This window comes from Rhodamnia argentea, chromosome 2, assembly GCF_020921035.1.
Source record: "Rhodamnia argentea isolate NSW1041297 chromosome 2, ASM2092103v1, whole genome shotgun sequence".
In the NCBI taxonomy this organism is placed as follows: Eukaryota; Viridiplantae; Streptophyta; class Magnoliopsida; order Myrtales; family Myrtaceae; genus Rhodamnia; species Rhodamnia argentea.
Window position 1 is genome coordinate 6,490,089 of NC_063151.1, and position 19,455 is coordinate 6,509,543.

General features: G+C 40.8%; 3 protein-coding genes across 4 annotated transcripts; 2 read left to right on the forward strand and 1 right to left on the reverse strand.

Moving 5' to 3' along the window:
• Positions 1–2,995: 2,995 nt before the first annotated feature.
• On the forward strand, positions 2,996–5,443 carry LOC115726254 (VQ motif-containing protein 4-like). The gene is made up of 2 exons (XM_030656044.2): positions 2,996–3,975; positions 4,406–5,443. Exon 1 carries the CDS (start codon positions 3,181–3,183, stop codon positions 3,913–3,915), a length of 735 nt encoding a protein of 244 aa, XP_030511904.1. The 5' UTR covers positions 2,996–3,180; the 3' UTR covers positions 3,916–3,975; positions 4,406–5,443.
• Positions 5,444–5,747: 304 nt separating this feature from the next.
• On the reverse strand, positions 5,748–11,645 carry LOC115726252 (probable bifunctional methylthioribulose-1-phosphate dehydratase/enolase-phosphatase E1). Of its 2 annotated transcripts, XM_030656039.2 has the most exons (9): positions 11,267–11,632; positions 10,611–10,747; positions 9,898–9,987; positions 9,504–9,659; positions 8,039–8,188; positions 7,855–7,956; positions 7,122–7,231; positions 6,917–7,035; positions 5,748–5,928 (listed from the first exon to the last, which is right to left on the reverse strand). In XM_030656039.2, exons 1-9 carry the CDS (start codon positions 11,478–11,480, stop codon positions 5,837–5,839), a joined length of 1,170 nt encoding a protein of 389 aa, XP_030511899.1. In that variant the 5' UTR covers positions 11,481–11,632; the 3' UTR covers positions 5,748–5,836. The 2 variants fall into 2 exon arrangements, with proteins under 2 accessions (XP_030511899.1, XP_030511900.1); XM_030656040.2 differs by lacking the exon at positions 10,611–10,747 and having other exon boundaries at positions 9,898–10,091; positions 11,267–11,645.
• A 793-nt stretch (positions 11,646–12,438) lies between these two features.
• LOC115726251 lies at positions 12,439–19,200 on the forward strand. Its single transcript, XM_030656035.2, has 12 exons — positions 12,439–12,773; positions 13,366–13,430; positions 13,905–14,003; positions 14,705–14,837; positions 15,170–15,229; positions 15,321–15,380; positions 16,274–16,396; positions 16,516–16,587; positions 17,088–17,225; positions 17,446–17,601; positions 18,714–18,818; positions 18,894–19,200. Exons 1-12 carry the CDS (start codon positions 12,549–12,551, stop codon positions 18,927–18,929), a joined length of 1,272 nt encoding a protein of 423 aa, XP_030511895.1. The 5' UTR covers positions 12,439–12,548; the 3' UTR covers positions 18,930–19,200.
• The last annotated feature ends 255 nt before the right edge of the window (positions 19,201–19,455 follow it).

Here is a 19,455-nt window from a genome sequence, read left to right on the forward strand (position 1 = left end):
CTTTGGACCGTGAAGGCATTAAAGTCTAAAGAGCAAGTGATGACAGACCAACTCATCGTTTTCATGCAGTAACATGGAAGGAGGACAATGCTGCACTGTGTGTCATGTGGTCATTGATGGCCAGTTAGACCGAACAATCTCTCATTTCCCCCCTTCTCTTCTTCCTCTCCTGTCCCTTTCGCTCCACATGATACTACCCCACAACCAACCCCCCCCAAACACATAATCAAATTCTTCACCAACAACTTATGATGTTCCCTTTTGCTTCACATTAGTCTTGGTCTCTGCAATCATGTAATTCGTTTGGTGTTTTCGGGTGTATGGAGTATTTTTTTGCAGCGAGTTTGAAGCACTTCTGAAATGCAGAGACATCAATCATTGGGCTTATGAAGCTCTTTTGGGAGCAGCAATGGCGTTCAAATTGGGAACTTGGTCCCCCGCACATTTTCTCAGTCTATTCTATCTTTCCTTCATTAATTTTATTCTTATTTCACAAGAGAACTCGATTCTATTTTCCCCCTTTTTTTCTTCTTCTTTCTTTTCTCCCGTTTTCAGAAGAAAAAAAAATTACGATAAAAATGGAATCAACGACCCGATTATTTATATAGCATAATATTCTAAAAGAAGCATATATTCGACAAGAAAGTTGCTAAACTATCGATTGCTACCGCTAGTTCAACCTCTCTCTATGTATATACAACGAGATAATTCTTCATAAGAAATTCTTTCAAATTAAACGATGATGAAATGACATCGTCCGAATTAGAATATTCGGTGACGAAGGTTACAATAATCGAACGCCTTTATTCTTTATTCTCGGACAAGGTCCCTAACAGCATATTACTGTTCGGCTGGATGGGGGTTAAATTAGCGTAAACACATCGCTTTTGAGATTCTTATTTTTGTCATTAACTCTACAAAGACAAAGTAGTCTCTTTAGCGCTGGAAATTAAGGAAAGGATGGATGGTCTTTAGGTTTTTTGCATAGAATACAGGCCACTTGGGCTGCAGAGTGCAGACTATTTGCACCTCTCAAACCGGGCATCGATGAATTGCGAAGATAAGCATGTCAACGTAATCACGATTAAAACAGAGATTCGAAGCAAAACTTCAAGATGTAAGCAATGTTCCACGGGTCCATTTTCTTAATGACAAGTCGCCCTCCGTGCTTAGGAGGACAAGTTTTGCAGCATCTTATGTTGTCTTTCCAAAAGAAAGATGTGCATTTCTCCTCTGCTACTTGAATGATCCTTTTTCGGAAGAGTGAAGACGCGACACCAGGAGTTAACAAGGCCATATATAATCAACAACCCTGGTTAAGTGCAGTCTGCCGGCATACGCGAGCGTTTGAACTGTCGAACAAAATTGAGTCTTGCGGTAATTCGATAGTCTAGTGGCTCGCGATCTTCGTCTGTTGACCCTCCCGGAGATGAGGGGAACACCTGAATTCCTAGCAGGCAGATGACCCCTCGGGAACCCACATGAATCCTACATTTCAGAAACATGAATTTCAGAACACCCGGCAGGGAAAACTTTCAGTCTTGTGTGGATCAACTTCAAGACCCGACATTTCACATTTCCCTAAAGAATCTCAAAACTCGAAGAGTTTCCACTAGATGAATCCATAATCACCCTTGGTAAACAACATCAAACCCTCCAAGGAACCATTGACATTGACAGGAAAGCTAGGCACAGTGATGCAAAGCCCGACCCAATCGACGAAAACAAGCGGGAAAACCCCCAACAGATCGCAGAATTTCCAAGAAGGAAAATCCCAGTCTAAGGAGTCAAAAACCCTTCCTCGAGTCAGCTTCGGTCAACCATCTTGGGGACACGTCAACCCTAATGGGGATGCTTGACTTAACTCATGAGCTACCAAATTGCTATCTATCTACTTGATGCTTCCACCTTCCACAAGTGCAGATCCATTCATGTTTACTTAGCACATTGGCCAAGATTTTCGCACTCCCACTTAATTTTTTTTTTTTTTTGGGTTCTTTTTCAGAACTGCAGCGACCAATTTTACTTTTATTTTGTTGCATTCTTAGTTCTTTCTAAAGAAACTCGAAAAATTCACCCAAAAAAAAAAAATTCTTTTCAAAGAAGTCGCCCTTAAAAACGGGCGAGGCTGTCAAATGATTGAGGATCTGGGACACACGCGCCCAAGGGAGACAGGATCAACGGTGCAGTTCTGATCAAACGTTGCCATCATCATCATCATCATCATCGTCCCCTCCCCTCCAATCCCATCGTGCGTACAGGAGTCCATTTGGATCCCCGGTGATCGAGTCAATGGCTCCCAATCAAACCCAACATAGAATAATTTCTGCTTCTTCCTCTTCTTTTTGTTAATAATTGCTTTCTCCCCCCACTAAATATTAATAATTATAAAAGAAAAATATCGTCTTTATTCAAATGGAGAAAGCCAGAGAGGAGGAAACGGAAAAAAAAAAAAGAAGGGCTTTTTTCTATAATGGAGGCACATATGCTCTTGAGCCTAAATTCCTAGCACAACCAATGCTCTTTCATCTTTTTCAATCCCCAAAAAAACACCATCCTTTCATTGTCACACTTCCCCATCAATTCCTGCCCCACACCCTCGAGAAAATTCGAGAGTGAATGTATTATCGAATGTGAAAGACAGATTAAGGCTGGTGAATTAAACTGATTTTATCGAGTGATGTGAAGTCGCGGACTTTTTTTAAGGAGCTCGATAGGAATCGGTTGTTAAGTTATAAAAAATGCTTCCCTGACAGTCTGGTAATTATTTCTGATTATAGATCCACACATTATCATCTCGTATTTTGCATAAAGCATTCATTAATTGAAATATTGTGGTCTGATAAAGAAAAATTGAAATATCGTGGAGTCGGAATAACGACGATCTTGTCGATCTGTCGGTATAACGGCTTCCTTAAATTACTTAACTGATGAATTTGTTTTAGTATGGCTAACATCATTTAAGAGAAAAAAAAAAGGTCTTTTGGGATAGAAAGTGGGGGAACAAAGCAAAACAATGCAAATAAGCAACTCCCTCTCTCCTCACCTCATCATCAACAAAACACAAAAAGCCCCTTGTTTTTCACTCATCCCACCTCTTCTTCTCCACCCAAACTCAAATTCTCTCTCTCTCTCTTCCAGTCAGTCCCCTTGCTCTCTCTATCTCTCTACCCCCCATCAATGGAGGCTACCATTAAACAGCAGGAGAGAGAGAGCACACACGCTCCTATGTGCTCCTCCTCAAGCTGCATCATCAATGGCAACAAGAGCGGCGCCAGCAGTGATCATCCCATGAGCAACAATGGAGGCGCGGCGGCGGAGATTCCAACAACGCCCCATCCGCTCACCCCGAAAACCATCACCAGATCTGAGTCCAACCCTTACCCGACCACCTTTGTCCAAGCGGACACCACCAACTTCAAGCAGGTGGTCCAAATGCTCACCGGCTCATCCGAGACCGTGAACAAGCAGGGCTCAAAGCCGCCGAACGCGAGCACTTCTCCTCAAGATCCACCGTCGCTCCCGCCTAATAATTCCAAGAGCGCAATTCCTCCCAAGAAACAAGGGTTCAAGCTCTACGAGAGGAGGAACAGCCTCAAGAACAGCCTCATGATCAATACTCTGATCCCGGGTTTCGCTCCCAATTCTGGGTTCTCGCCAAGAAAGCCGGAGATCTTGTCGCCGAGCATGCTCGACTTCCCTCGGCTCGCGCTCAGCCCGGTCACTCCACTCAACGAAGACCCTTTCAACAGGTCCTCACCTTCTCTAGGGAATTCTTCCGAGGAGGAGAGGGCCATAGCAGAGAAGGGCTTTTACTTGCATCCGTCGCCGATCAACACGCCGAGGGACGCCGAGCCTCAGCTCTTGCCGCTGTTCCCGGTGACCTCGCCCCGCGTCTCCGGCGCCTCCTCGTGAAGACGGAGGGAGGGAGGGAGGGAGATAGAGGGTTCCTCTGTGTGTATTATATGTCCCTAACATGATTTTCAGTCCCATGTGGTTGAGTTGAGTTGAGGAGGTCATGCTCCAACTGTAGGTACCATTTGATGATCACTCTTCTATAAGCTAGCTATGCAGGAAAAAGAAGAAAAAAACAGGAGGATCTTTATTTATTGAGAGTTAACATCTTTTACTTCAAACTTCATTAGCCCCCTGACTCCAAGACAAGTCAAGCCCCCCAGCAAAAATGGCAAAAAAAATGAAGTCTCTCTTTCACTATTCATAGACACCCTCAAAATTTCTGTTGTCTGATGTTCCAATGCCTCATCTTTTTGCTTAATTTTGCACACTGAGTTTTGTCTGATAGATCCACCTCTTTTAAGAGTAGGTCAAAGAACACCAACAAACAAATTCAACATCCAGCCATCTCCCTCTCTCTCTCTCTCTCTCTGAGGTAAGAAATTTTCTCTTGCAGAGTCTTTTTTCCACAATGAGCAGGGAAGTCAGTGGAGTCTTTGATAGATAAAGAGAACGTGACTGGTGCTTGAATGGCACCAAGCACATATGTCAAGTTGACGTTAAAAATGTTGGGAAGAAGAATGGGTGAGTTGTCAGACGGACACAGTACTTTGATGAACCAAAAAAGCATCCTTGGGTGGTGACCGGTGAGATCTACAGAACTCCCTGTTTTCTCTCTCTCTCCCTCTGTCTCTGTGACCAGCAGATTCCATGTAAAAAGCAGTGGAAAAGGAAAAGGGTGCTCCCTCTCTTTCTCTCTCTCTTTTTCAAGCTTTTACTGCGTGTCAGAGAGAAAGTCAACCGGATAAAGAGGGTTTTGTCTGCAGACATGTTTGAAAATTCAATTCAAACATGATGAATCATGATAAGGCGATAATGTCATGTCTCAGAACTGTGAGCCTGTGAGTGAATGAGTGAGTATATATGCATCGGATTCGGTGGTCCCAGAGGCTGATCGATGATGGGTCGGGTCACCTTCCCGGTTCAGTACAATGAAGGCTTCGCTGGGAAGGTACCCGGACAGGACTTGGCCCACTTTCTCGGTGTAAACACATGGGACAGTTTTATAGGGCAGCCGAGAGCCACCGTACGGAAAGGAAAAGAATTGTTGCAAACTCAGCTAGAGACAGCCGGAATCAATGCGATGAAGGCGCCAACACTCTTCACGGGGTAGACGGAAGACACCGGGATGTCGACACGGGGCATAGATCGGAGGGCAAATGGATTGTGTTTGGCGAACGCCTAGCCTCCTCGCTGCCCCATTGTCTAGGATATGAATCTGCTGTTCGCGAGAGGCGATGCTCCTGTTTTCCCAGTAAACCAACGATGACATTTGCATGTATGTACGTGACCGTCCACAACTGTACTGCTGAAATGAATTCTGAGATCTGTATATAAATGGATGGAAGTTTGGACCTGATGTTGTTTTCTTTTCAAGAGATGTGGCTAATGCAAGTAGGAAACAGTTCTTGAAGTTAATCACATTTGATCAGTCTCTGTTAGGTTTACTTTGATTAGTTTCTTTCTGTATCTCCACAGAGCTAAAATGCCTCTTTTGCTATTGGCACATGCATCGGATCTGTCCGTGTTTGCTTCATTTCGCGTAATTTTGGAGGTTATGAGCATCTTCTCTCAAGGGACCTGTCCAGTGTCCACGTTGAAACAACCAGATAAGTAGAGGAAATCCTCCACAGCACTAATAGTGCAAACGCGGGCGTGTCTATACATATGTATAATTTCCTGTGTTGGAAAACGGCCTCCTAAACATACCGATGAACAAAATGACACCAGCGAAGAAAAATAATTAATCAACTATTTGGATAGTTGCACTTACAATCGCCAGTATCATGTAACATGTGATATAGTTACAACTCATGTGCTATCAGATTTCCAAGAATGAACTTATTGTGTTGAAACCGTGATTTTCTGGAAGAGGTCCATTTCCTGGTCGGACTGAGATCAGCACCTCCAAACCTATAGCAGCATTTACAGTTGATGAAGCACCAATGGAGAAAGAACATGCCAACAGCAACAGGAAAGATTTCATCATGGTGATTTAATAAACCCAAAACTAATGCAAAGATATCAAAGCAAAGTGCGAGAGCATTTTTGGGCGGATAATACAGCCAATGCCTAAAGTAAACCAGACTGCACATACAGCTAATCATGGACCAGAATGCCGTAGAATGTTAAAGTTTTACCAGGTTATGCTCTAAATCTCCAGAAACAGGTTGATAGTTTTAAGAAGTGCGACTGTGTATACCTCAATTTTTCAAAATCATATGCTATCTGACAGTGAAAACCAATTGAAGCTTCAAAAGGACAAGGTAACATGTATTTTGAGTGATCGGAAACGAATAAATGCAGATAGTAAGATCTTTTTCACAACCTATAAGTTCAAAGCTAGATATTCCACAAAACAAGACTGTTAAGGAGCAAAAGTCACTTTGAAATGGGACGTTCTCTCCTGTTCCTCCTAAAGGTAATCAACGGCTTCTTCAGGTGAGTTTGACTGGGACCCGCGCTTTAATTCGGAAATCGCATGTCATCACAAGGGTTTCAAAAGACAAAACATACAACCCTGATTGCTGGAGTCTATTCTAGTAATTGAAAAGCAGGACATGAAGGATTAATTTAATTTCCTTGACAATGTCCACCTTTCAGACATCTTAGAAGCTCTTGCAAATCAAGGAGGGAGAGAAAAGTGGGGGTTGAGGGAAGGATGGAAATTGGCCAAGATTTTAATATTCCCTCCATATTCTTATAAAAACCTCAGAATTTGTCCAATTTTACACACCCACTTTCATTCCTCTCATTTTCCTCCTTTTTCCAAACGGGGCCTTAATGAAAGATCAAGGATTGATTCCCAAGCACTAAAGAGAAAAGATGACAATCGGAGGCACATGCAAAATGGTGTTGGCAGACACTGCAGGAAAGGGGGATACTAAATGCAGCTAATTACCTGCATCCTTGGCAGCGACAGCTTCTTGATAAACATCTGTAAGAAACAACACATCCGAAGGTTTATCAACTCCCAATGACTCTGAGATCTCAATGTAACTTTGTGTTTCCTTCTTATTCCTGCACACACGCACACAGATAATCCAGTTTATATATAGTATACTTGAAAGCTGTTAAGGAGAGTAATTGTCGAACTACAAGATTACCCAACATTGGTGTCAAAAAATCCACACAAGTACTTTCTTAAATCACCATAATTTGTTTTGCCAAATATAAGCCTTTGTGCCAACCTGCTACCACTGGAATATATATAAACCTGTTGCACAATAAATAACATACCTAATGAAGCTCACAAGCCGACAACTCTGTGTGTGCATGTGGGTGTGTGTGTGTGTCAGAGAGAGAGAGAGAGAGAGAAGCTTGATAATTTTTCAAACATCAAATTTGAACTGCTAATTAATTTAAATTCAATAAAGTACTAGCAATTTGATTCCATTCTATGCATGCACCAAGTTGTGCCCGAGACATCACTGGCTATAGACAGGTTATAGCATCTATAACAGAATTTCTTCTTCGACACCCTTGCCTCGCAGACATATAAATCAGAAAACAAGTTCATATGTAACTGCCTGCAGATGAAACCATAAGGTAGAGTCCTCAAACAAAGTAATGTCACGGGAACAAGAAGCAAAAGCCCTTCCTAACATTAATGACGACATCAATATGATCTATGGATCTGAAGTAACTTTATCCATTCGACTTAAAATTTTCTTTGCTCGTTATCTTTCTAAATACCATCCCGTAAACTAAGTTTGTCCACAAAAGTAAGACAAATAAAACATGAGCATCTTCTATGGAATACTGGTGATTTTCTTTCTTGGAAGGGCTTTGCAAGAAAGAGACGGAAACAGAGATTTGACTCGTTAATAAAAAAGAAACCTTTATGCCCAAACTGTTCCAATTCGTGAGAGCCTTTGGTACGTCCTCAAAAACCACTCCCTCCAATTCATTGTTCTCAAAGCCTGTCTGCCAAATGTGACCCTGCATGGAAAAGCGTTAGCTATGTAGGGCCAGTTAGGCTTGCCTCCACTTTAGCACACGTCTAGAAGTTTGTCATGCCTACTTGCAATTGCTTTAAGGCAGTGATCTTGCGATCAGCTTTTATCATAGCTTCCACGTTACCAACTAAAGCAGCTATGACTTGTTCCTTCCCTGCCTCATCAGCTGGGATGGGCACAGCACCTTGAACACCTTGTTTTAAGTCATCTTCGACCTACAAGGTAAACAGAATAATCTGGGAATAAAGAGAGAAATATTGAGGCTCCAATTGACTATGCAACAGCAGAACAGAATTCCTCTCTTGGTTTTGGATGACAAGAATTAATTGGTTATTCCAGAGGAAGGCCAATGGCGTAAGATATTTCACAGGGGTGAGTAATCTTCTCCTTGCAATCTCAGGTTCCACTTCTGTACTTCTACGACAAGCTTGTAAAACCCTATAATTTTACCAGCCAAATAACATGATAATTGTTTGAGCCCCGCTTAAGTCTGATTTTACATGAAGCAAAAGCATCTGTCGAAATAGAAAAGCTTGCCAAATTGCTGTCAGAGTGGTTAATTGACATTTTGTGTTTTTCCTTTTTATGACATGAAAGGACACCCTCTGTGAAAGTAGCATAGTTTTCTCATTGTAGGTATAGTCATTCATTATCTAAGGAGCACAGGATTATGATCTCCAGCATATTTACACAGATGCCTCGGACCATCTACAAAAAGCAAAGTTCATGCTATTGTTCATTGCACCTATAAAGATGTAAAGTGTATATCAAGCCAGTCTCTAACCGTTTCAGACTTGTATAGCAGAAGTTGCACAATCAACTTCAACACGAGTCAAAGCCAGAGACTTGAGTTCAATATTTTATGATCTCCGCATGAGGGGGTGTTAAACAGTAAATATGTGTTGAGCCATTCTGTAACAATATAAACTTTCAGAACAAACAGTTGCACACTTGAGGTTATAAACAGTTCCTTCGTGTCCACTTTCGGCATAGAAAGTTTTTCCTTTTCTTTCCTTTCTTTTCTCTCTGCTCTTTACTGTAAGTTGATGAATGTTTATTCTCATCTGTCCAATTATGAGACAAGGATCAAGGTGCTTCCACGGGCACAGAGGCCATAGTAAGATAGCCAGAGGCAAATTGCATTACCCTGTCTAGTGGAAGCAAGATATAAACAAGGTATACAGAAGCACATATAATCCAAGTGAAGAATATCCTAAAAGACTGTCGCAGAAAAGCCCAATTGCCAAAGCAACTCAAACAATATTCGATATCTGAACCATTCATGCCAATTTACATCCCTCTAGTGCTTTTATCAACCATTTTTTAAAGTTGTCCCCCAACATCTAGACCACTGAGAATGGTTGAGAAACTATCCACTGCTGAATGATCCACAGGATTCATCATTCAAAATGTGAGAGAAAATTCCCCTCAGTGGCAGAAAAGGTAAAGCATCGACTAAAGTTGAAACTGTCTTGCAGATAAGTAATGTAAAATGCAAGCAAACCAAAAATTGTGAAATGAGCATCTCACCTGGGAACGAAGTAACTTAATGTCATCACGAGTCTCTGGAGATTCAAATGTCGCAGACAAATGTCTCCCGACATTATCCCGAGCATATGGGAAGAGAACATCAGTGACAAATGATATCGGCGTAGTGGTTCCCTCAATGTCTAGAACAACACAGCGCTGCAAGTAAAGAGAGTTGATAACCTTATTTCTACAATTTTCTCAATCAAGGGATATTTGCAGAAACAAAAACACATACAAAGTCGAGCCAATTCCCTCCTTAAAATAGATGTACAGGGATATATTGCTAGTGATGCAATTTTACAAATCAGACAAAAAAATGATTATTATCTTTACTGAAAGAAGCTACAACTTGATGCAAAATCCAACAAATTAATAAAAGAGAGGACAGACATACTGGCAATGGTTCAGTGGGGTTATTTGAATTAAGAGCCCCAGCCTTCACATATGTGCTTATGTTTGCATAATCTGCGAGTCCTCTGCCAGTCTGTTGTGGAACATGGTTTGGAATCAAATTGTTTGGGCCCAGATGATGAAGTTCAAGAGCATCATTAAAGAGGCAATGGTACCCTTCAGCCTGAAAGATATTAGCTATGGAATTGAAGTAAGAAAAAGTTTCACTGGCTTTACAGGCAAGTTAATGGATGAGAGAACACGACGACTGGAGGACTACATAAAATCTTCTCCCATGCTCACCAATTAACCAATATTTTCCATTCATATCATGTGTGACACTAGTACAAAGATATGTACAAACAAACAACACAAAAGAGAGGTAGCAGAGCTAATTCAGCGGGCATGATAGGAAGCAGACAATTATCCTGCAGACAGTACAATGATTGTATAGCATGCAAGCATTAGAATTGATTGTTGGATCCCGGCTAAATGCCAAGAGAAAATAACAAAGGCCTTCATTCACTACACATCAAAGCAAGAAATTGAGAAAGTTCTTTGCTCCCCGTCAATGCTAGAGATGGATTAACATTTCAAGTGGAAACTACGATTTTTCCTAGTTTCTTATAAGTGAGGATAATGACCATTAGATGTGAAAGAACAAATTCTCAGCAACAAATTATGATTCTGGTCTTGGAAATTTCACATAACAACTACCTTCAAGGAAAAAGGAAGGCAACCCGTACACCTTGTAGGTTCACTAGAGTATCGCTTAGGAGACGGCAAAGGCAGGACTGATCCATTAGCAGACAATCCATACGTGTACTCTGGCACTACTCTCTCCTTCCGAACACCTAAGGAAATACGCATAAGCAAACTGAACTGTCGAGCAAGATTGCTTAAAACCATATCTCATCCATTGTAAGCATACAAGCAGAATCAAAACAGGCATAGAGACCAAATTAAGCTTCAATAGTTACAGCAAGCACTCCAACCATTAACAACCAATAACTGCACGCTCAACTTCTAACATGTATTTTGACCACCCAAAAAAAAAAAATAAACTTCTAACATGTATCCGAACCAAAGGTCTCAGATTTCGATTGACCATACATCCTTCGTCAGTATTCCTTCTTTAAACGTGTAGGATTGTAACCATTCCTTCATTTAGACGCACTCTGTTCACTTGCTTCAAGCTTCCATCGATACCATCCTCCTAACCTTCCTTGGTCACATTTGGCATACTACGCTCGCCACTTCAACGACAATCATTAGTCGCCAAACTTAATCAACTGAAAATGAAACAACTACAAGCGCGAATGGAGCAAAATACTAGAAGGAAGTAATCTGAACGAGCAGATTAGAGAAAATACCAGAATGACGTCCCATGGCAATAAGGCGGTTCGACCTCGGAACGGAGTCGCGGTGAACTTCAGCAGCGATGCTTCCACCCGCGCTCGACGCCCATCCGAGGGTGCAGAATCGTCGGCAGAGCTTCAACTTCATCGGTGCTTTACTCTCCATGTACCCCAGAGACGCTCGTCCAGCCATCACTCCGTTCAGCGACACCACCGGTGAACTCGCCATTGCCGTTCTCTAGAGAGAGAGAGAGAGGAGAAGACTGAGTGTTAGGACGAACTGAGGATATTTCGAACATTCATTGGTGCTTTTATCAATAGTTGCAATACGCCATTGCCGTGCGCTTGTGCTGTGACCGAAGGTCGGAAGTCTAGTGGAGGAAGAGTGGCGAAGGGGATGAAGCCGAGCCAACGTGCCCGGTTTGGTTGGGCCACGTGGACCGGTTCATTTATCGACTCAGAAAATAGAAAATTTCCGTGGGAACGAAAGATAGGGCCCGAAAAGCCCGTGAAAAGCATATCCTAGTTTTTATTACATTTTACCGTCAAATTATTAAATTAAATATGATATGACAATTGACAAGTATATCAATTTAGAGTTATTATCCTTCCTTCGTCTCAAGCGAATCAATTTAGAATTTTTCGCCGTATTAACTCAATTTAATTGAAACTAATAAAAGGTAAATTTCTCATAAGCGTACTAATTTAAGATTTTTCGTGGTCAAAAAATTAATTTATAGTAAATTTATTATAAGTGTACCGATTTATATTTTTTGTGATAAAAAAATTAATTTAAAGGTAAATTTATCACATGTTTACCAGTTTACGATTTTTCATAATACTAACTCAATTTTAAATTTGATTGTTAAGAGCTGATAAATCAATATTAAGTTCAAGAAATATTCATAAATACATTCATAACGCGAGCCTCAAAAAATAGATAATAACAAATATCGAGACTCATAGATACATTCGTTATTAAAAGTATGTTAATATACAAGTAGTTACAAAATTTCTTTATCCACGGTTTGTAAAAAAAAATTTGGCCCCAAAAATATTTTCATTGTTTCGCTTCAGGACACATTTAGCATCGGACACTTCGAAATTATCTCATATTAACGTGAAAATTAAGGGTTTATCGGAAACTATTTCACACTTTGAGGTTGAAACTCGTTGGGTTGCAAGAACGGAGGTTTACAAGCAATTGAGGATTGAGGATAAACCTGTTCATCTTCTCCCACTCACCACTAGCATCACCTGAACTCAGACACCTCTCTCTCTCTCTCAATCCTCTTCAATGTCGAGAGGGACCGAGCGTCTGATCAAGAGCGTGCAGCAGTTCGCGGGCGCTCAGTACAAGAGCTTCACCGCTCGCTATGGCCAGCAGCTGATGGACATCGTCGAGCTCCCGATCAAGGTCGTCCTCTCTCCCATCACTCTCGCCTTCGACATCGCCGGCTCCGCTCCTCGCGGCTTCGGCGTCCCCGAGTTCATCAGCAAGCTATCCTACGCCTCCATTTTCGTGAGTTTCTCCCTTCGTAATCGAACTAGTTATGCTGACTGTGTTCAAGTTCTCTCTGTAGTTTAATTAATTGTCTTGAGAAGCGGGCTTTTAGGTTCTTCCGGGGTCTGGAGCGTTAGTTATGTCGTAGGTGATGAAATTAGATTACCGTACTCATAAGATAATTCTTCCTTTTTTGTTGTGTTTTCTCCCCTGCTGAACTCATATCGGATTACTGTAAAGGTTAATCACTTGTGAAGTAGGTTGGCAATGTACGGTGCATGGACATTTACCGATAGAACAGGAGTAGATTTGAGTTTAGTGCCTGAATTATTTGTTGCTTAATGGGTTGTTCTAATGTCTGTTCATCAGAGCTCTTTACACTATGATTCTCAGCTTGGAAACTAGTTATTATAAACCTCGTGTGTTTGGAAATGGGACTCTGCATAATAATGTCTGGCTTTTCTGTTTTCGTGCTATTGAGTGGGATCCTATATTCTTTCTGAGTAATTGAACTAGTCAGCAATGTGATCAATTGCTTGCTCGTTGCACGAGACTTTAACATGCACTATTTGAACCTTACATGTCAATGCTGTTGTTTATACACGGGCAGGTTGTTGCCACTCTTGGGACGTATGATATTGCGTTGGAGCTTGGAAAGAAGGTGATATGTCAGAGGTGCTTTCTGATTTCTTGTGTTGGCTTTTCTTGATTTTACATTCTTTCTTATCTCCGTATCATACTGGGTTCTGGAGATTCTTCCTTACTCCCTGAGTTAATATTTGTTTGAAAATTCAATAAAAAATTTTACCGGTGGTGGCTTGCCACTAAGATGTTCCCACGCAGGTTTTGAAAAAACAGACTGAGACCTTTGCTCGGTTCAAGAATTAAACATTGTTTGAACATGAAGAGAGATGTTTGGCATGGAGAGCATGTGATATGTACCCTTATTTCTTATGAGCTGTAAACAAGGACGAATTTTTTCTTACTCTCTCGGTACTTTCCATACAAACGCTGATCAACTAATCTGCTATATGAAGTGGCTTCTTTTCCTCATATCTTAAATTATCATTCTGGGTACTTCTGATATTGTTGTCTTCTTTGGTAGCTAACTGCAATTGCTGCTCGTGGACTGGATTTCTGATAATGCAGGAATTGCAAAACCTGCAATGGATGGCAGGCACTGAGGTGTACCATGTGCAAAGGATCAGGAAAAGTGCACTATCAAGTGAATAACTACAGCTTGAAGAGGTACATATGGGCTTAATGTCACTCTATAAGTGACAACTGTTATGTCTCTTGACAATTGATTGCATTTCGTTCCATTACAGTAAAATGATGGTGCGGTTATTGCTAGTTAAAAGGCTGTCAAATTGACCGGAAATTACTAAGCTCTCATGACTGTGCCCATGTGTTACTCTTTTTACTGTTTGTTCACCAAAATTTTTTTGAGAAATTTTGTTGCATTCCTGCCCATTTTTCTTTAGCATTAAAGTTTATTACTGAGAGTCTCTTAGTGGCATTTTCTGATATTTTGCCTGCCTGATGCGAGCATTATGATAACAAGTTCTAGTATCATGAGCGAGTGTGCACTTAACATAAATTTTTATATGCTTTATGCTTCAACTCTGAATCCTGAAATACATGGAGAGAGTATTTAGTTATCTAGAATCTACCTATCTTCTGAATCCTGAACTACATGGAGAGAGTATTAGTTATCTCCAGAAAATATGCTGCATCTAACCACTCTGGGATATATTGGTCAGGCTTAGAACTTGCAAGTATGTGCTTAGAAGATGGTAGTACCACTCTACATTATATGAACATGTTGCTCCTAGTATGAGCAACACTCATCTTTGAATATTGGGTAGTCATAATTATTGACTGGCACTTCGGATGCTCAATCTCTTTCTTGCTTCCCCTTTTGACTATTGGCATAAACTTTCATGCAGTGGAGAGAAAGCAACAGCCGAATGCATTGCTGATGCCATTGTTGATAAACGTGCTGAACTCGTGCACCTTCCTTTGTCTGTTGATCTTCATTCGCCTTTGCCATCTAAGGATTGTCCAACTTGTGATGGAACGGTGGGTGTTATTTACCAACTACTTATGGTTTAAAAGCAAAGAACTATTGAAATTCCACGAGCGGTCACTTTTACATGTATATGAGGGTAACTGTCTCCTCCATCTAGACGTACTTCTCCTGGGCATGATTCTCTATGATCAGCAGTTCTCAATTAGAGAACCAAGTTGCGTGAGCTATAGGTCGTAAATTTGAAGGAATCTGTACCCATGCCTCAAAATTTCCTTTCAGCAATGCTAGCAAGGAAATGGTGCTGTGTGGATATGTCAGCCTTGAGCACGTATTGACTGAAACCACTTTAGCAAAGCATCATATCTTTGTTTCCACATGGCAGGGAGTCATGGGCTGTCCAGAATGCAAACACAGACTACAAGTCAGAATTTCTGCAGATGATGTAAGTTGCATTTCGAATCTGTTAATCTCTTGCAAATCTGCAGAGGAAGTTGTTATGTAGTGCTTACATTCACAATCTTCTGTTTTTGTAGATTATGGAGCCTCCATGGAAAGCGTATAATGTCATGAGAAAAATGGACTACCCTTATGAGGCTAGCATACACCTATTGTCTTCTTGCCCTTTCAGATTCTTCATTCTCATCTAGTGATATCTGTCCTCATTGCACAAGATTTTGTATGCAAACTCTTATGCTTTATGCACCACGCATGTGTTGTTTGTTAGAAAAAGGCACCTTTGTTGCGGTACAACCTGGGTACAAATAGGAAAATGCTGACCTTATTTATTTACTTCAAGCTACAGTTCTTACTCATTTCTCACTTGCTTGTAGTATAATTAGGTGAAAAAACGTGCATATTCTGATAGGAATGTTTGTTATAGACCATATCTCTTTCGTTTGACAGACTTTTGTTGTAGTTCCTTTTTAAGGTGCTACTGTGGGGATTTTGTCATAGTGCTTTTTGGGGCAATATTCATCTGGTTTTGATACATATGTCTTTCCTCTAAAGAAGAGAAAGGTCCTATCTGGATAAGGTTATCTCTGCTAGCAGGGAACATCTGTCCCCCATTATGAACAAGAGTGGAGGTTTCTGCAGGATGAATGTGCTAATTACTGTTATCAAATGTTAGCTTTTGCCACCTTTCAGTTATCTCTCAAATAGCTAGTTTCTGGGTGGTCCTCTATAGTTGCAGCCTAGTTGTAACTCTCGGTATTAATGTTGGTTAATTTGTGTAAACTGTGAATTGAACTGCAACCTGCTTGGTGCTTTAGGTTATATGATCTCTTTGATGGATGCACATCTACTGGATGGACTTAGCCTGAAGGTAGTAAATTCCAGGAGAGGAAATATTAGAAAAGAACTAGTCAGCACTTTGATCTTGAAAGTAGTTAGTCATAACCTTTTACATGCGTATGAACTAATGTAATTGTAGAATGGCATGTTCTGTTTTGAGTTCCCTTTTACAATTCTGCCTCCTTCTCTGCAGCACATTGTCCACAGCATGAAAGACCCGAGCATTGCTGCATTCTGGTTGATTACGTTCCCTCAAATTGTTGGTGGATTTGAATATGATGATGAAGTCAAACAGAAAATATGGTGGCAATACAAGGTTCTTATTCTGTTTGATTTGCTTAAGTTAGTCCTGGTTCTGAAATCCAATTACCCATTGCCGTCTGAGGATATCTAAGGACATGACTGTTAACCAACTGCTTGTTCTTTTTTATTTAGGAATCCATGAGGTATGATCAAATTCGAGATGTGGTAGCTAATCGTAAACCTGGCTGGGAGCATATGCAGGAGGTAAGATGAAATGATGACCACATTATGTATGAGAAACTCTTCTACAGCTTAAAACTGATTACACTTGATAGTTCATACTTTTCTCCATGATGCTCATGATCACCTAGTTGATTTTAACTTGATTCTATATTGTGGTTGTTGGCTAGTTGTATGCTTTACTTGCCGCTGGATATGGCTTTAGTATCAAACTGTGAAGTCCAATTGTCAAAAGGTGTGTTATAGAGCACCAAAATCTTTTGTCTGACAGTAGAGTATACAAAGAAGAATATAGGGCTCCCTTTAAGCATAGAACCTTCCTTTTTTGTGTTCCACGAGGAGATGATTTGTGGATAATTTGTTGGACAATATATGCAAAACCCCAAAAACTCTTGGCGACATTACTGACAACAAAATGAGAATCCTAATTAACATTTATATGTTATTACATAAACTCATAGAAGTTTGGTAGAATGATGTCGTATGATGTATTTTCCTGAAATCATTGTTCTGCTTGATTGCAGGCTTTAATTTCTATAGATCCAGTCCGTGCACGAGATGATCCCGTTCTTGTGAAGAATATTCCTTACTACAAAGCCAAGAAGGCTCTTGAGGCAGAAGTGATGAAACTCGATCCTCCTCCAAGACCTCAAAATTGGGGTGTGAGTATCTCAGATTTTCTAGTGGTTCTTGTCATGATGTTGAAGGAATTTCCTGATTTATCGGATTGAGTACTTCTTCCATCTGGTGTATTACTTTTTGTTGGATTGCATCCCTCTTCTTGCATTATAAATTGACTGATCTAATACCATTCAGTTAATCAACTTCTGCGTGGTGTAATTTGTTTGCTTTGACGGTAGAACTAATTTCAGATAATGGCAGGAGCTAGAACTTCCACTCAATTCATCGTCTTGGAATGAAGAGGATCTAAAAAATCCAGATAAATTATATGAGATGACTGTACTACTTAATGCCCAGAGAGAGATTGCCGATAGAATCTTGGATGCGCAATGGCAAGCTAAATGGCGTCAGGAAAAGGTTTGTTGACTTATTTCTGGGTCTTTCAATTGTTTAGTCACTTCATAGGTTTCAGTTCAAGGTGACGACAAGATGCTATTAATTTCTCATAATGGATTTGGCACAAGCTCATCCATTCCCGAGTCATACTTTCAGTGAATGCTTTATTCTCCATTGATAAAAATTTTACATGATATTGTCACGGGCCGATGCTTGGGATCGAGACCGTGCGGCGACTTAGGGTCCGTATGGTAACACTCCAGAAAAAGTATTTCTATTCTCAAAGTGTTCCCGGAACACTTTGGGAAAATAAACGCGTATGGTAAAAAATTGTTCCAAAAGTGTTCCGAGAACACTTTTGAGAAACAAAAACACTTTTGGAGCAAAAATGAGAAACAAAAAAAACTTGTTTCTGGATTTTGAAACACTTTTTAGAAACAACTTGAGGGCGAGCTTGTGCAAGCCACCAACGCTCACCATCGTTGGCGAGGAGTTGAAGCGGCCGCCGCTACCGCCGTCGGTCGCCCCGCCTCCACCGGCCACCGCCGCTGCCGGTCGCCCGCGGTTATAGATCCTTCCTTTTGGTAAAAAAACTGTTTTTTTTTTTTACTTGCCAAACGCATTTCTGTTCCTGAAAATCATAATCAGGAACAGAAACACAAAAACATATTTCTGTTCCAAATATGTTCTCAGGAACAGAAACATTACCATACAGACCCTTAGACTCCTTTAAATTGTGAGTTGCCCCTAAGCCAAGATAAGCTCTGGGAGAGAATTTTTCTATTGCAAATGTTGGGTGAGATAAATGAGGGGGAGAGCTTCCCTATTTATGCAATAGATCTCTCAGTAACTTCTATTGATTACTCTAGATCTAATGATGGAAATTCCATCTCCTCATCTACCAACTACCAACATTTAAGACAAGAATGTGCTAGAACATGGTATATTTAGAGTATCGCCTGTCTCTTAGTCTAGATGACTCAAGTCCTAGAGGTTAAGACGCTTCTAGTCTGATTGATCATCCGGGCTATGTTGTCGGTCGATTGGGTTACGGAACCTCCGGTCTATGACAATATACTCTTACAACGATGCCATCCATTGCATTCACACGAAATGATTTATTTGATTTGTAGCTGAATGAGATGTTGGAGGAGAAGGTGCGCCCTTTCATTCATGACATTGACAACAGTGTCCTTTCTCGGCCGATCGTCTTACAATCAAAAGCACAGGATCAGAAGGTTCTCTCTCTCTCTCTCAACACGTTTTTTGCATGTGTGCTGTCTTATTGACTTGTGTTTGAATATTTTTTGCAGAGAAAGCCACGGCAACGGAGGTGGTGGTTCTTTTAAAGAAGAACACTGCTTAAGCTATTTGGCATTTCGGGGAATTTCATTCTTGATGGGCATTTTTGGTTGGGCTGATGGTCTTCTATAAGGGCAATTTTCCTTCTTCAACTTCTGCATCGTTTTCTTGCAGCTTAGTTTATTCTTTCTTTTTAATTGCTTACAAAGTTGGAAGTTAGTATGGATGACAGTTGAATATGCTCAATTTATGTATGGCGTTCTAAGTCGCGGCCTTGGAATGTGACCTAGTTAATCAAATCTTGTCCAAATTTTGGTCCGTGTCCGATTCTCTTCTAGGATGGTTTCGGCGCATGTCAATAATAGTGATGAAAAAGAGATCCGCGGTTGGTTTCATAATGTCCCATTTAACAAAACTCGTGGTCAGATTGTTGTTTGAAGGTGGAAAGTCAGGCGAGATGGTTTGCTTGAGCTGAATGTTCATGTCTTCAATCTCTGTCCTCTACAGAACTTAAATTAGGGAAGAACGCGATGACTAGAGCCAGAATGTCACATGTTTCTCAGAGAGAGGTGC

Coding starts and splice junctions, on each gene's coding strand:
- LOC115726254 (XM_030656044.2), top strand. CDS start 3,181: ATGGAGGCTACCATTAAACAGCAGGAGAGAGAGAGCACACACGCTCCT.
- LOC115726252 (XM_030656039.2), bottom strand. CDS start 11,480: ATGGCGAGTTCACCGGTGGTGTCGCTGAACGGAGTGATGGCTGGACGA. Junction 9,988..10,610: donor GCCTTCCTTTTTCCTTGAAG/GTAGTTGTTATG, acceptor GTTCCACAACAG/ACTGGCAGAGGACTCGCAGA. Junction 7,232..7,854: donor GGAACAGTTTGGGCATAAAG/GTTTCTTTTTTA, acceptor ATTGTGCAACAG/GTTTATATATATTCCAGTGG.
- LOC115726251 (XM_030656035.2), top strand. CDS start 12,549: ATGTCGAGAGGGACCGAGCGTCTGATCAAGAGCGTGCAGCAGTTCGCG. Junction 16,588..17,087: donor GCTGGGAGCATATGCAGGAG/GTAAGATGAAAT, acceptor GCTTGATTGCAG/GCTTTAATTTCTATAGATCC. Junction 17,602..18,713: donor CTAAATGGCGTCAGGAAAAG/GTTTGTTGACTT, acceptor TTTGATTTGTAG/CTGAATGAGATGTTGGAGGA.